Source organism: Hakea prostrata, chromosome 3 (assembly GCF_041222555.1).
Source record: "Hakea prostrata isolate BN-2017 chromosome 3, UWA_Hpros_2, whole genome shotgun sequence".
NCBI classification, from domain to species: domain Eukaryota; kingdom Viridiplantae; phylum Streptophyta; class Magnoliopsida; order Proteales; family Proteaceae; genus Hakea; species Hakea prostrata.
Genome location: NC_142602.1, coordinates 13,164,052 through 13,178,658, shown reverse-complemented (window position 1 = coordinate 13,178,658; position 14,607 = coordinate 13,164,052). Strand labels below are relative to the sequence as shown.

At 37.7% G+C, this 14,607-nt stretch overlaps 1 protein-coding gene across 1 annotated transcript; it reads right to left on the bottom strand.

Annotated features, from left to right (window-relative positions):
- Nucleotides 1–1,714: 1,714 nt before the first annotated feature.
- On the bottom strand, nt 1,715–13,043 carry LOC149020894 (coiled-coil protein). Its single transcript, XM_089149116.1, has 6 exons — nt 12,762–13,043; nt 3,763–3,890; nt 3,518–3,621; nt 3,055–3,142; nt 2,561–2,622; nt 1,715–1,883 (listed from the first exon to the last, which is right to left on the bottom strand). The coding sequence occupies exons 1-6, from the start codon at nt 12,872–12,874 to the stop codon at nt 1,731–1,733; spliced, it is 648 nt and encodes a 215-aa protein (XP_089005242.1). The 5' UTR covers nt 12,875–13,043; the 3' UTR covers nt 1,715–1,730.
- Nucleotides 13,044–14,607: the final 1,564 nt, after the last annotated feature.

The window sequence follows — 14,607 nt, the reverse complement described above, 5'->3', positions numbered from 1 at the left end:
AGAACTAGGCCTCTTACATCTTTACCCTTAGCCACTCACCTCCTTAGGACTTAGGCAAATTAGGATCCTTGACCCTAACACTATCGTAACGCCTCCTCCATCATACTTGTAGGGGAAGAATCCACCTCTATATACCCTTTGAGTATATGGTGAACGACAAAGGGGGTTCAAGTATTATTTGGTCAACTAGCAGGGAGGTAAGTGGTATTTACACTTCTTTTCTTTTGGTAAGAGGCGATTTTTTATATATTGGGCATTGCAGATGTGAGTATTATATAACATCCCATTAGGCATAACGGAACCCACAACCTCTCCACTAAAAAGTGATAGACTTATCAACCAGATGGTTATTATGTTGAACCAGACTCCTCAAAAACATTTTGGACATTAACGGGCCTTAAGGGAAGGGTAATTTTGTCCAAAATTTTATTCACTTGGATGTAGCCATGTAGGTAGGAATTGAAAAAGAAATTCATCCAGAATAGTTTATACACACCTCAACTACATCTTCAAAGAGATAGTTTTATAACTATTTAAATATACAATGGAGCAATGCCTCAACTACATCCACAATGAGATAGTTTTACTTTTACAACTAGTTAATTATACAATGGTGCTTCACCCCTCACCCTAAGGAAATTCAAATACTTTTAACTTCATACCATAAGACAGCAGTCTTTACCAACTGAGCCAATACCTTGAGGTGTTAGATCCATTATGGAAACTTTTGGGAAAAAAAAAAAAAAAAATCACTAAGAAGTGTTGGACTTATCAACCGGATCCACTAAAAAGTATGAATCTTTACCACTCAACCAACCCTGCATTGGCAACTCAGAATCAAATTTGCTTACAGTAGCGTCTCAAATCCGAATAAAGATGTGGTGTTGGGCCTAATGAGCTAAGTTAAACAATGGCTGTATTTCCCCATTTTCTTATCCGTCAGGAGCTGTAATTGATCATATAAAACTACAAAACCATCAACACCATGTCTTCAGGTCGATTCCACTGTTATCTTGGTCTCAAATTCAATGCCTACTAGAAGCAAACATTGTTTCACCACTTGCTCGAGGATCACAAGGGGTCTATAAGTTGAATGAAACATCGTAGATCCACAAAGAGGAAAGAGAAAACCCAAAATGTGCAACCAAATTTCTTTTAGTCAATAGAATTTTCCTTTTACCAAAAAAATCCAGAAGTTAACATAAGAGCAAAGAATCTGACAACCACACAAGGAAAGATAAACCCAAAATATACAACCAAAAATCAAGTCTTGCATTTAGTGCATTATTCCCAAATGACACCACAAACCATGATTAACCGTCACAGTGAAAATAAAAGAATCTACGAACAGGAAAATTAAAAGCGATTAGTATTAATGGTGTCATGCACAGAAGTGGCTTGCAGAATCAAGTATCAATCATGGCTTGGCTTAAAATCAACAGAACAAAACTTTTGTGTCTTGCTCATCAATCATCCCCATTATTCCAATTCCAATCTTAAGAAATACACAAATCAACCTGGCAACAAAACATATGAATTCATTTTCTGGTTGAAAAAGTCTTAGATTCCAGTTGACATCCAATTAGAGGGTGGTAATTAAACAAACCTATGCCAGAAACTTACAGACTTCATTTTTGGCCAGATACCCTCCCTACTTGTGCAACCAAGCAATCAAATTTGTCAAGTCAAGCCTTCTTACTTACGAAGGAGTTGCTTCTATTTTGGAGGAATTACATGAAATCTTCCTCCAGTTCTTGCAGCGACTTGCTTGCAGATGCAACCTGTTTGTTCGATGTCATCTTCTCTTGAACCATCAGGCCCTTGTAGCTCCTTACCTCGGCCTGTTTTTCCTTTTCAAGCCTCTCCATCTCCTCTCGCCGCTTCTGTGGATTATTGACAATAAGTTTGTAAGGAAACATTAAAAAACCCAGAGTGATGCTACTACTAATCAAAGGTTCAGTGTCGTTCATACGGTATGCAGACGTAACCCCACTTCGTAAAGAGGCTGTTTCCAGACTCAACCAACAACCACTAGGTCGCAACAAAGCAACAGTATAGTCACAATGAGGCCACCCTCTTCGTAATAAAGCATTCAAAACCAGACAACTATATATTGCAATCATGAAAGGGACATTTTTTGCAATTGTGAGGATAAAAAAAGTGATTTCAAAGCTTAGTCTTAAAAAAATCAGAATCAAATGTAGCCTAAAGCTCTAGTTCTTCTGGCCATATGAGATAGTATAACAAAAACTTGGCTCGTGAGAATTGATGCTTGATTAATGGCATAACCTAATCAAAATTCAGGGGGCGACAAAATATAGAAAGAGCATATATTTAGCAACATCTTAGTCAGGATACAAAGGCAAAGTTTAAGTTTTAATATATAAAAAAAATTATTTTGCTCTTTTTAGCTTGAAAAACAACAAGGATGACTCTCTATGCTTTATTATATAGAGGTCTGCTATGTTAGACTAACCAAAATCAATTAGATTAAAAAAACATTGGATTCTGCAAAAGGATATGGTCCAATGCCATCCTAAAAGGATGCAGATGAACTTACTTTGTCTCTCATTTGGAGTTTCCTCTCTGCCCTTTCAGCCGCATTAACCGCTTCCCGCTCAGCTGCATAGATTCAAGTGACGTTAAACCACTGATCCAAGAGACAAAAAACAGGGGAAGCATAAGAATTCAAATAGCTATATATATAAAAACAAAAATCCTTTTTAAGTTAACAGTAATACAATGAAGACCAAGTCAGCCTGGATTTTATTCATGTTGAGCCTGAAGCTCAATGATCGAGACATTAATGCTTGTAACTAACTCAAAAACTTTCTAATTAGTAATCAGTTTTACTTTACTTTTCAACCAAATGTCATGGATTTGAATGTGAAAATAAAGCAACTCCTTAAACGCTATTTTACCATAGTTTTGAGTTAGTTGAACAATCTTGATTAGACAAGTTTTCATTTTCTTTTAATTGATTCATTTCCCTTCATTGTCAACCAGATGGAACCTGATAGAAAACCCAAAAGACCAGGCTAAGTTGCCGCTTACCTTTCAAATCAGGCTTCCTCTCAACTTTTGTTTTGTTCAGTCTATTAATTATCTCATTTATGCGCTTTTCAACTCTCACAGTTCGGACCTACACCAAAGAATGAATAGCAGAATCAATAAACATCTAATTTCCTAACATTTCAAATATGTATGGTGCAAGAATCAAAATAAAAGCCATCAAGGATCACAAGATTTAGAAGTGGGAGCAAAATCTTCGGAGATGAACATCCAAATCCCACTCTATAGACAGGATTTGGAACACCATCTATTTTGATGAATCTTCTATACTGTTAGCCATGCCCCATCCCCCTGTTGACGATACCCCAAGGAACAAGCTTATTGTTGTCTCCTGGGGTCTTAGTTCCTCTTTTCTGTCTTCTGCTTAAAGACCTTATTCTCTTGTTTCCTTTTGTTTAATATATTTATTTAAAAAATTAAAAATATAAAATTTAGAAGTACCCACCATCTTAGGGTTGTGAAAACCAACTTGCCCAACATCCATGGAAGGTGTCTTCTTCAAATTATACCAAGGAGTGTAAACCACATCAATGTTATTCACCTTGTTGCCTGCCAAGTAACCAAAACATGTAAAAAAAAACTGCTGGTCATGCAATGTGCACAGTTTCACATGAACTTAGAGAGGTTATCATGAGCATAGGGAACAACTGAACATGAGAGAAAGCAATATTAGGAACACATATGATTTACCTTGGATAGAATTTGCTTTAACAAGCTGCACACAATCTTCCAATAGACCTTCACTTATATCATCAATTGTCTGGCCCTTGTGCAGTCTTACATATACATGAGCTGAAGACATTTTATCAACATGGAACCTGCATGAAAAATAACACAAATTCAGATTAAGAATAATACCATACTGTTATATAAATACAAGCAGGTTCCTATTATCACACATGGCAGGCTGAAGGCATGGGGAAAAAATGGTTCGCTCTCTCTCAAATAATAAGGTCAATGACCATTAGGACCTTATACGTAAAGTACCATGTGAACAAAACCAAATTTGATTTGCTTCTTGGTAAAAAGATCAGAGAGTGTATGTTCCTCAATGGTGGTATTCCAGTGATAATTGAAGCTATTTGGTCTTACATCACCAGTTGTTCATCTTCTTGTTCATTCAAAGACTGTTCAACAGCTGAGATCAATTTGATAAAGAAAGCATCCAGACATTCAAATGACAACAGCTGCACTTAACTTCATAATCAGTAAATCAAGTGAGAGATTTCACTAGCTTGGGAATGGCCTGAAATTTCTGGGGGAGTACAGAATCATCTACTGATTTCAGCAAACAATCAAAGGATCCAACAACTTTAAATTCAAAGAGATCAATTTAGTTATTCGATTTCTAGCATTAATCTAGTTTGTAAGGCTCATTAAAGCCTATGCATAAACCATTCTGCAGGAACAGAAATTTAGATTTGAAGAATTGGATTTTTACATCAAGAAAACTTGGTTGCTGCTTTCGTCTGTGTGATAGTGTTAGCTATTACAATAAGAAGGGCAAAAAGGGTAGTGCTGATGCACTTTTCGATAGCCTTGCAGATTTTTTTTTGGGGGGATGATTAAATAATTAAATCAAACGGCAAGAAAAACAAAGAATGATACAAGGGGGGGGGGGGAACCGACCTCAAGAAGGAGACCTGAAAGAAAAGCTAAGACCCCAAGAGACAACAATGAGCCTGTTCCTTGGGGTATCAACAACTGGGGGATGAGGGATGGGAGATAGAGAGGAGCCTTGCAGTTGGATTGTTAATGGGACTTTTGAGTCCTTTTTAGATTTTGAGTGAACCTGGTGCCAAAGGCAAGGAGTCTTACCCCAGCAATTTTGCTAAGAGGCTGTTTTGATGCCTTGACCTTGGGGCTACAGCTGTGGTCCCCCAACTGTCCTTTTTAGTTTTTCAATCCCGTATAAATAAAGCTGCTGTGTTATGGAGACTTCACAAGTTCTATGTGAAGCTCCAAAGCTGAATAGATCTCTCCTCATCTCTATTCTCTGTTTTGCATCATAATCAACATTATCTAGTGTTTGATGTCCAGAAAACTGATTCTGCTTGGTGTTTAAAGTCGAGTGCTTTTCGTAGGTGGTTTAGAATCCAGGAGTGTTGGTGCTAGGCATAATAACCCCTCATTCCCTTCTTAGACTGTAGAATCAGCCTTCTACATAGGTCTGTCATCAAGGTGGTGCCTTCGGAAGTCAGTTACTTGGTAAGGATATCCTCCATCCTTCCTCTTTTTAGTTTAAAGAATTCACAGAGAAGACCCAAGTACCTTAACCCTAGACACTATTCATTTCTGATTTAGCTTTTAGTTTAAAGGATTCATAGAGAAGACCCAAGTACCTTAACCCTAGACACTATTCATTTCTGATTTAGCTTTTACATCCATCAGAATCCTTCCATATTTGAATCTTTTACCCCCATAGCACACCCATCGCTTGATCCAAGTTAAAGCCCCAACCCATCACTGAAACCCCAGATTTGAATCATATGAGATTCTCACTGGAAGATCCAATTTTCAGAACTCACAACTCAACCGTCAATATTGTCCAACCTCTCCATAATTGTTTACTCAATCCAAGCCTGCTCTCCCTTATTTTCAAATTCAGCAAACCCTAACCATAATTTCTCAAATTCGAGTTCAGTTTATACTGGATTTTGGAACAACTACCTCCTTATTGATTTCCTAACAATCAGGGACTACATTAATCTGGGATCAGCCTCAAGGCCTTAGCTCCTTGAGCTTATGGACAACTTAGCCTACAGCATTCAAGATGAATCCCGTGTTTTATGGGCTTCGCTATATGATGGATGCTCCACATAGAATTAAACTAAGATGGATAAACCAGAGAGGCGTGTGCAGAGTGCTGTGCGACCATGATTTCCTTTAAAGGAAAATTCTATAGGACTGCTGTTCATCTAGCTATAATGTATGGGGCAAAATGTTGGGCAGTTAAGAAGTGTCAAGGTGAAAAGTTGTGTGGCAGACACGAGAATTTTGAGATAAATGGGAAAACAAGGAATTATATATTAGAGCTGACAGCTCCAAGAGAGTTGTTTAAGGTGTAGTCATGTTCAACAGAGGGAGGGACACCCTAGTAAGCAGGAATAGCATGATGTCGATTGAAAGAACTGAGAGAGCAAGGGTCAGGCCTAAGATGATGATAAGAGAAGTTCTGAGCAAATACATCTAGAACCTACTGGGGAGCAAGGATCCATGTAGCAGATACTATACAACTGAAATTTTCCTTACTTGCTGCACTTTGACTCCTTCCTCTTAACTATATCTGTACCCCTTGAATTTCACTATTCTCTTTGCCTACTATCGTTCTTTTCTCCTCTCCCATTTTTCCTGACTCATTTCCCATCCCTCTTTTTCCATATCAACATTCCTTTATTTTGCTTAGACCTCAGCTTTACCTACTTCATCAATTGAGGGTCCATTTAATTGATCCCCTTATGTTGGGATTAGGCTAAGGTCATTATTGTTTGCAGGTAGCCTGTACAGACTAACCTTGCTCCTTGAACCAAACCAATCCATACTGAATCAGATTAAAATGATTACTTAAGTACAAATACAAAACCCATCAAGTGCACAGCCCCTCTCAAAATAGGGTGTGGAAAGGAATAGGTCCACTAAAAGCCCCACCATATAGTATCATACAGTTCAAATTACAAATATAATAAAAAATACAAAATAAATAAATCATACCATACCACTCTTATCAAAGGAAAACTTGAAACAGTTGTGGTATGTTTTTTGGTTGACCAAAATACCCTCCTGAACAGACATGTTCCCGTTCACAAACAACAGACCCCTCTCCTGATTAGAACAAAGCACTCGCCAAGCGACATATTCCCCCTGAATAGACATGTACCCATTCACAAACAACATACCCCTCCCCTGATCAAAACAAAGCACTCCCCCAAGCAACATACCCCCTCACCATGGCACCATGCGAATTTTCTTTTTTATGAAACCGTTGTGAATATACCCCTCTCCTAATCACAACAAAGCACTTTGCCAAGCGACATACCCCCCTTGAATAGACATGTACCCGTTCACAGATAACATACCCCTCCCCTGATCAAAACAAAGCACTCCCCCAAGCAACATACCCCATCGCCATGGAACCATGCAAATTTTCTTTTTTATGAAACTGTTGTGAATTTTTATATAAAAATAAAAAGATAATAAATATCAAAACGGAGCAAATACTTATCGTAAAACTTGTATCTATTGCTAATTCACGCTTCCCGAGTGCACTGCAGAGGATTTTAACCCTCCTTGTTTCTTCTACATATATTATTCGCAATCATACAACCTCTCTGAAGCTTCTACTTTAACCAAGGAAGATAACTGCTGAATTGTCTTCAACCTCCCACTGGATCCAAGGTTCACTCCTCGCAATTGAAGAAGGGGGTAAAAAAAAAGGCTAGGGATTGTTGCCATCTGATCTGGTTGTTTCGACCTTCCGCAACACGCAAAAACAGGGACATCCAAGATGTTCCAAATCTCATGGCGTGATAGATTCTCACTACACCACACCTTCGGCTCTTTCCTAAATCAAAGTTCTAACCCTATATATTGCCAAACCTGGGAATTATTATTATTATTATTATTTAAAAGATATGGGAACTAATCACTTACCCTCGTTTCGCTCTCCCTTTGTCGTCCCTCACCGCCACACGGCCCACGCTGTTGAACCTTGGGTGTCGAAGCATATGAGTGAATCTTTGTTTAGAATTTTTTCAATCTAACCATGCAAAGCATCACATGATTCCTATATGATTGAAGAAAGAATCTTCATGCAAGTGTTACAAGCTCCTCGTACCCAGATAGTCATGCCAACCTTCTTTACTCGAAGTCTCCAGCACTGATCTTAAAGAATCTTCATGCAAGTGTTACAAGCTCCTCGTACCCAGATGGTCATGCCAACCTTCTTTACTCGAAGTCTCCAGCACTGATCTTGATTTTCAGATTGTCCTCACAACCGAAGGAAAAAGGAAAAAAAGAAAAAGAATTTAGCGATTGTTGCCATCTGATCCGGTCATTCAGCTTTTCCGCTACACACAATAAAGGACATCAAAGACATTACAACTCCCATGGCATCATGGATTCTCACCACACAACACCTTTGGTTCTTCACCATATTGAAGTTCCCATGTATAGATTGCCAAATTTGCGAACTAATCACTCACTCATCATGCTTGAACCTTGGGTGTTGAAGCACGAGTGAATGTGTGATTGGATTTTTACAGTCCAACCACAACAATCTGTTTAGATTTGATTGCCCCCATGGACATCAAATACTCAGAAACTGTTGGACTTGTCCTATGTACTAGCCAACACATTTGCCAATCCTGTGTGGTATGGGAGCCATCTGGCCCATTCACCGCCACCAGGATCATCTCTTTCGATGTGTGATTTTCTGAATTCATTGAAAGGCTTTTGGCATCTTGGTAAAGAGGTTTTCACCAAAGCTCTACTCGAAAATCTCATTTACTTTTTGGCACCTATGGCTCTCACAATGTAGCCAAGTGCTCAGGCAAAAGGTGATTGCTTGGTGGATGTAATAGCTAACAGCAATGTGCAGCTGCAAAGATTGCAAGGTCTCAACAGCAATTTTTGTAGTGGCAGGATGTGATTGAGTTATTTGATAGTGGCACCAAACTCTATTTCAGCGATAATCCAACAACCTAACCCACTTTGCAACATCCAATAGCTTTGAAGTTCTTGCTCAACATGACGCAAGTCTCGCAATAGCAACTTAACTTGGTGGTTTGGGGCCCTTCGAGGTTTGCTCTCCTGCTACCACATGGCGACTTATCAGGAGTGTTTTCATGTCCATCATAGCTTGGATGTGTAATTTTATTTAGAGGTGTCAGCATGGATTCAAACGGTGTTGTGTGTAGTCAGATAACTCAGCGGCAATATCTCATCTCCAGAGTCAAGGTGGCGAGTGGCAACCCCCCCCTAGAATTTCGGCATGTTCTGGATGATCATACCCTTCCCCATATTCAGTGTGTTAATCAACTTATCAAGCATTTTCCACTTTGTTCCAATGGTGTCAAATAATACGTGGTCATATATTAAATCTACCAATGCATGCATGAAGCAATAGATTCGTTGTACGATTAAGTAGTACTTGGATGGGTTTGACCTGCCCCACTGGCCGTAGGGAATTCAGTCTGAAATGCACAAAAGTTACCACAAAATGCTCACTAAAAGAATATATTATCTGGGTATGAACAAATTGGATGGGACAACTTTGGAAATTATGAGAATGCTAGATTACGAGGATAGATATGACAGTAACGATGGTGGACTCAACTATCATAGTTACTCAACCAACATAAGATTGGCATTCATGGTGGTGCAGCTGATTATAGCAACTCTAAACCACAGGTAGTCTCATCTATTGGATTTTCATTATTTCATGTTCTTAAATCTCGTTCTTAATCTAGCATCAAGGTCGATGTCGTCAAGTTATTTGCTTGGACACATAAAAGGGTTGACAAAATAATGCATCATTGAGTGATAAAGAGTGAGTTCCAGGAGAAAGTGGAAAACCAAGTGAGAAGAAAACCACTATCTCAAATTATAGAATTAGAACTATTTCAATTGTTTTTTTAAGGCTTTCATTGGTTGATAATCGATATGTGCAATTTTGGTGAGCTCCTCCTATATGTTGTATCTTAAAAGTATGTTATTTTCAATATCCTACTATAAGTTTCCTGTACAAAAAATTGCCAACTATTTCCTGTTTGGTTAGATATTTGGCATTATACACCAAGGTAATTGAATTAACATATTTTTCTTGGTCGAATTAAAATGATATCTTTTGCCAAGAAGCTCACATTTCTAAACTAACTACAACACTCATTGAAATCATTTGACGGAAGAAACCCCCCCAAAAAAAAAAAATAATAATAATAATAATAATAAAGAAACTCATTAATTGAGTCAAAATTATCTGAACGTAAATTAATTCTCTCATATTCTCCTGTAAACAAGAATTTCTATTAGAAAATGAAAAGAGAGTAGAATTAAAGATTATTTGAGTCGAACCATGCATTACCATTGAAAATCAATATTCGATAATCTTCAACCTAATCAAAATATAAGCAAAAAGCCCACGTGCAATTGCACGTGCATATTTACTTGTAAATAAATAAAAAGAAGAGGATGGGACCACAAAGAGACAGGTTTACAATTACATATTAATATTTAGGGAGCCCTACTCCTGCATGCCTGTGGCAGGAACCTTTGCAACTTCACTTTAAATGCCAATAACTGCCATATGGCAGCTTGGATGGGGCCCAAGTTTTGTGAACAGGCTAATAATACCCAAGTCCCCTACTCATATGACAAATTTCAGTTATAATGGAGTTTGCTGCATGGAAAACATAAGTTTGAAATTCAAGAGCTGTGTGAGAGTGCCCAGTAGTGTTTAGAGTACTGCGGGTGTTAATGGATATAAATGGGAATTGATGCCAATGCATTGGAGGATATTTGGCTGAATTAGACTCTGGAATCAGACACATGGATAATCCACACCATGAACTCCTTAACAAATAGACTGAATAGGCAAGCCAGCTTTGCATGTGGCAAAAGAATGGGGAGCATATAGGAAAGGCTCCTGCCATTGGTATGTAGTAACTGTCTTCCCATTTCTAAATACTTAAAAGAAACATAGTTTAATACATTTTGGGTAAGCTTAAGTGTCTAATGAGACAACCGCATTGTTGAAATAATAAGCTAGACAAACCTGCTGTACCAGGTGAGACAGGGAAGGTTTTCCTTTAGTACAACAAAGCACCATTCATGTGAACTAAAAATCCAATAGCAAAATCTAGTAATGTGACTGGACACTTCTTGTCACGGAAACAACATTTCTTCAGGAAACATTTAAAAAATTACGAAGAATATATATCATCTGGAGAATGCAAGCCTATATGGCTTGAATTGACCCAGGAAACAGACATAGAGTTTCCACAGGAAATGAAGCTCAGTTTGATTTATTTGGCACAATAGGAAAGATGGGGAAAATGACTTCAACCAATCCTCTATTTACTTCTCTTTAAATGCTCAAGATCTTTGGGTTACTCTAATTCTCGTCAACCATGTCCTTTTTTAAGGACTTAAATAACCAAGCCACTAAAATTTTCCCTACAAAATGAGATTTGATTTTCACAGTATACCCACTACCCAACAGATCATAACTGTCTAACCCAGATTTAATTCAAAGTTGTCATTATTGCACATAAAATAATTTTAAAAATAAATAAAAATAAAAAGAACAGAGCAAAACAACATCAACATCAACTCAGAAATAAGCAACATAGCCATATCCCGAGTATATGGGGTCAGGCACATGGACCCTAGCTCTCCAACCTGCTCTATTCAATGTCAGAAATGACATAAGGCCAGACAAATCTATCACTCTTTCTACTGGCTCAAGTTACAGGTGCAGCTAGCCAGGAGCAAACCAAGCATTTACATATCCAAATTCCTTTGGTTGCTTGCTCCAACTGGATGACCATACTTAGGACCAACCCAACCAAAAAGAAGCAAAATTCTAACCTTCATTTTGGTACTTAGGTTTTAATTAGGTGGTTTATTCCACTTTATTTGAGCAAGATCCCAGTCCTTCACAAATCTAGTGAACAGCTTCATCAATCAAACTTGGATGTGCAAGATTGCAATTTACCTAACCTTATGCAGTTATGCTTACTCGCCCTGCCAGTGGAAGGCTTCCTGTGTTCAGTCAATCTACACAGAATGAAGAAACCCCCAAATAGGCCTGCCATATAATGGCTACATGAAGGTCGAAAAGTGGCTTTGACCTCAAATATAGCAGACTGGATAGCAAGGATTCATGTTATCTATCCCTATATTTTTTCCCTTTTTTACCATTGCAAAGATTCATATAGCCAACACCATTTTGTCGAAATAAGACTCTGGTTCTTGTTGTTCTTGTTGTTTCCCTGACTACCCATTGGAGTTCCTTCATAAATTTGCACAGAATACAAAAAGCATGCCATGTGAACTGGCAAACTGTAATACATTCCGTTTTAAGGTTTTCAACAAGCAGAAGCAGAGGCTAAGTCAGTAGAGAAGGTATCGATCCTCAGTTCCTGTACTATATCTTTACAGATCATGTAGTAAGAATAACACAATTTTCTGTACATAAGTAGTTAGTTGAAAATTTTCTTTTCTTTTTTATTTCCCCCCTCTTTTTTGTAACACAAGAATTATTTCTTTATTTTATTTTATTTTTGGTTGGGGGGAGAAGAAAAGGGAGAAACCCAAAAGTACATGAAAAGAATGGCAGGAAATTGCTATTTCGTGGAAATGGCCAATAGGTACCAGAGGGCCTCTCGTAACCGCCGTCCCCCCCCCCCACCCCCACCCCCACAACGAGCAAACTATAACAAGCGACAGCTTACACACAGTAAATTTAATGATCAAACAGACAATAACTGTAAACTGTACTACATCTACATTACGCATCACCCAACCAAAATAAAAAAAGAAAACAAAAATTGACCTTTTTTTTTGTTCGAACATGAATTAGTAAGCGCTGTTGATCAACGAAATTCAAGACCAGACGATGAATTCCACCTATAGAACAGTAGAATTGAACTATCAACAAAAGTCTCAGAGAGAAGTAAGAATTGGCTCACCAGATATCCTCGGGGAATCCGTACTTGATGAGTTCTTCATTCTCATGCTTATCCAAGCCCATGAAGATGGTGAAATCACCAGCCTCGGGGCGAGCTTTGAAGTAGAAAACCATCGTTACTCCTCCCCCAAAGGAAAATAGGGTTTGGAGATTAGAGACAGCGATGAAAGGACGGAGAAAAAAAAAATCCTTTTGAGGATCACTATAAATTGTCGTAAATAAAACGCAAATGGAAGAACAGGGGAAGGTAGAGTCGCGAAAAGGCGACAAATACAAGTTTGGTTCCAGACTCACATCTGCCGCATTGTGATAAATTGAAAAGAAACGGTTAGGATCTGTTTCTGACGCATATGGGCTTTTATCAATCTTGGCCCATGGGCTTAATTTTGGGTTAGGCTAATATACAAAAAGTGGGCCAGGTACAAATCAATACTTCATTAAGTAAGAAGTCAAGGGGAAAATCCTCAGCCGCACAGCAGTACATTTTTTACCAAATGATTAGTTAAAATTAAAAGTTTAGTTTTAAATTTTAAAAATTCTCAATAATTCTGTATTTACTTTATTTTTTTCAGCCAATCATTTAGTATATATGTGAACTGCTGTGCAGAGCAGAGACTTGTGCACAAAAGATGATGTTTTCATGAGGTCCAGTTCCCAGTCAAGCTCCTAGGCCAGGGGTTTCTAATTTTGAACCCTTGACTCCTTTATGAAAATTTTCAATTCATATACTTGGATTCTTGACGTATTCAATCTCAAATCAATATTTTTTTTTGTTTAATTAATAATCTAACTATGTAAGTTAAAATTTTTTCTCTCCACATGATGACTCTAACCCTAGCGACTAGTAAAGGTGCATTGTAAGCTGATCTAACACCTCAATTCCAAAAAATAAGAAAATCTCATCTGTTGTGTCCATCACACAGGCAATGATGGACCCCACCCAGATATGCCTTTTGGAAATGGTATCATAGGCCATGTGTGGTTGGAAGGAGTTTGAGAGGATTTCTTCATCCATGGAAATGACCCCCACTTTCCTCTCTGTCATTAGAAAAGTACAAACATTTCCTATAATAAGTTTAGCAGTTTCTTTGACACCAAACATATACATAGCACTGACCCGCTAGTATGATTGTTGAGGGTCTATACTCTAGTTTTCTAATTTCTACAATGCCTCAGTTTGGTTGTATAGGAAACTAAAAGATAAATAACTAGTGATTAATAATCAACCAAAACCCTATCATTCCCATTGACTCATGAGAAAGTCAACTAATTTTTTTTTGTTGGGCATGTTGGATATGTGGTCCTCACTTCCCTTTCGAGTTGGCTTTGTCTCTCGTCCAAATTTATGAATGTACATCATATCAACGCTTATTAAGTTGTATATTTTTTTCATTTTGTTTTATTTGTTTCAATGGATTTGGTATTTTTCTAGTGCAATTTTTCTTATTAGGTTGTATTTTTTTACATGGATAGTATGTGAATGCTATAATTTTATATTTATGTATGGAAAAAGCTCTCCTTGATGCCTATTGTTGGTCTCTCCCATGCCGTGTTGAGTTTTGTTTTCAAATATTTTATCTTTGGTAATATGACGACATGAATCCTATATAAACATTATGATTTTTCAATTGCCATTGATGTAACACCGGAGAATCTTCACACGACATCGTAGAGATGTAGAGGTATAGCTGGTTTTCTTCATATATTCATATTTCCAGTTTATACTATTAATAGCATTCAATTTCATTCGACAATTCTATATCGTTTTATGCTATTTGAAATCAAACATGATTGGCGAAAAGGTGAGAACTTTCAAGCTTTCATCATTTATTGTGTTTATCATTCTT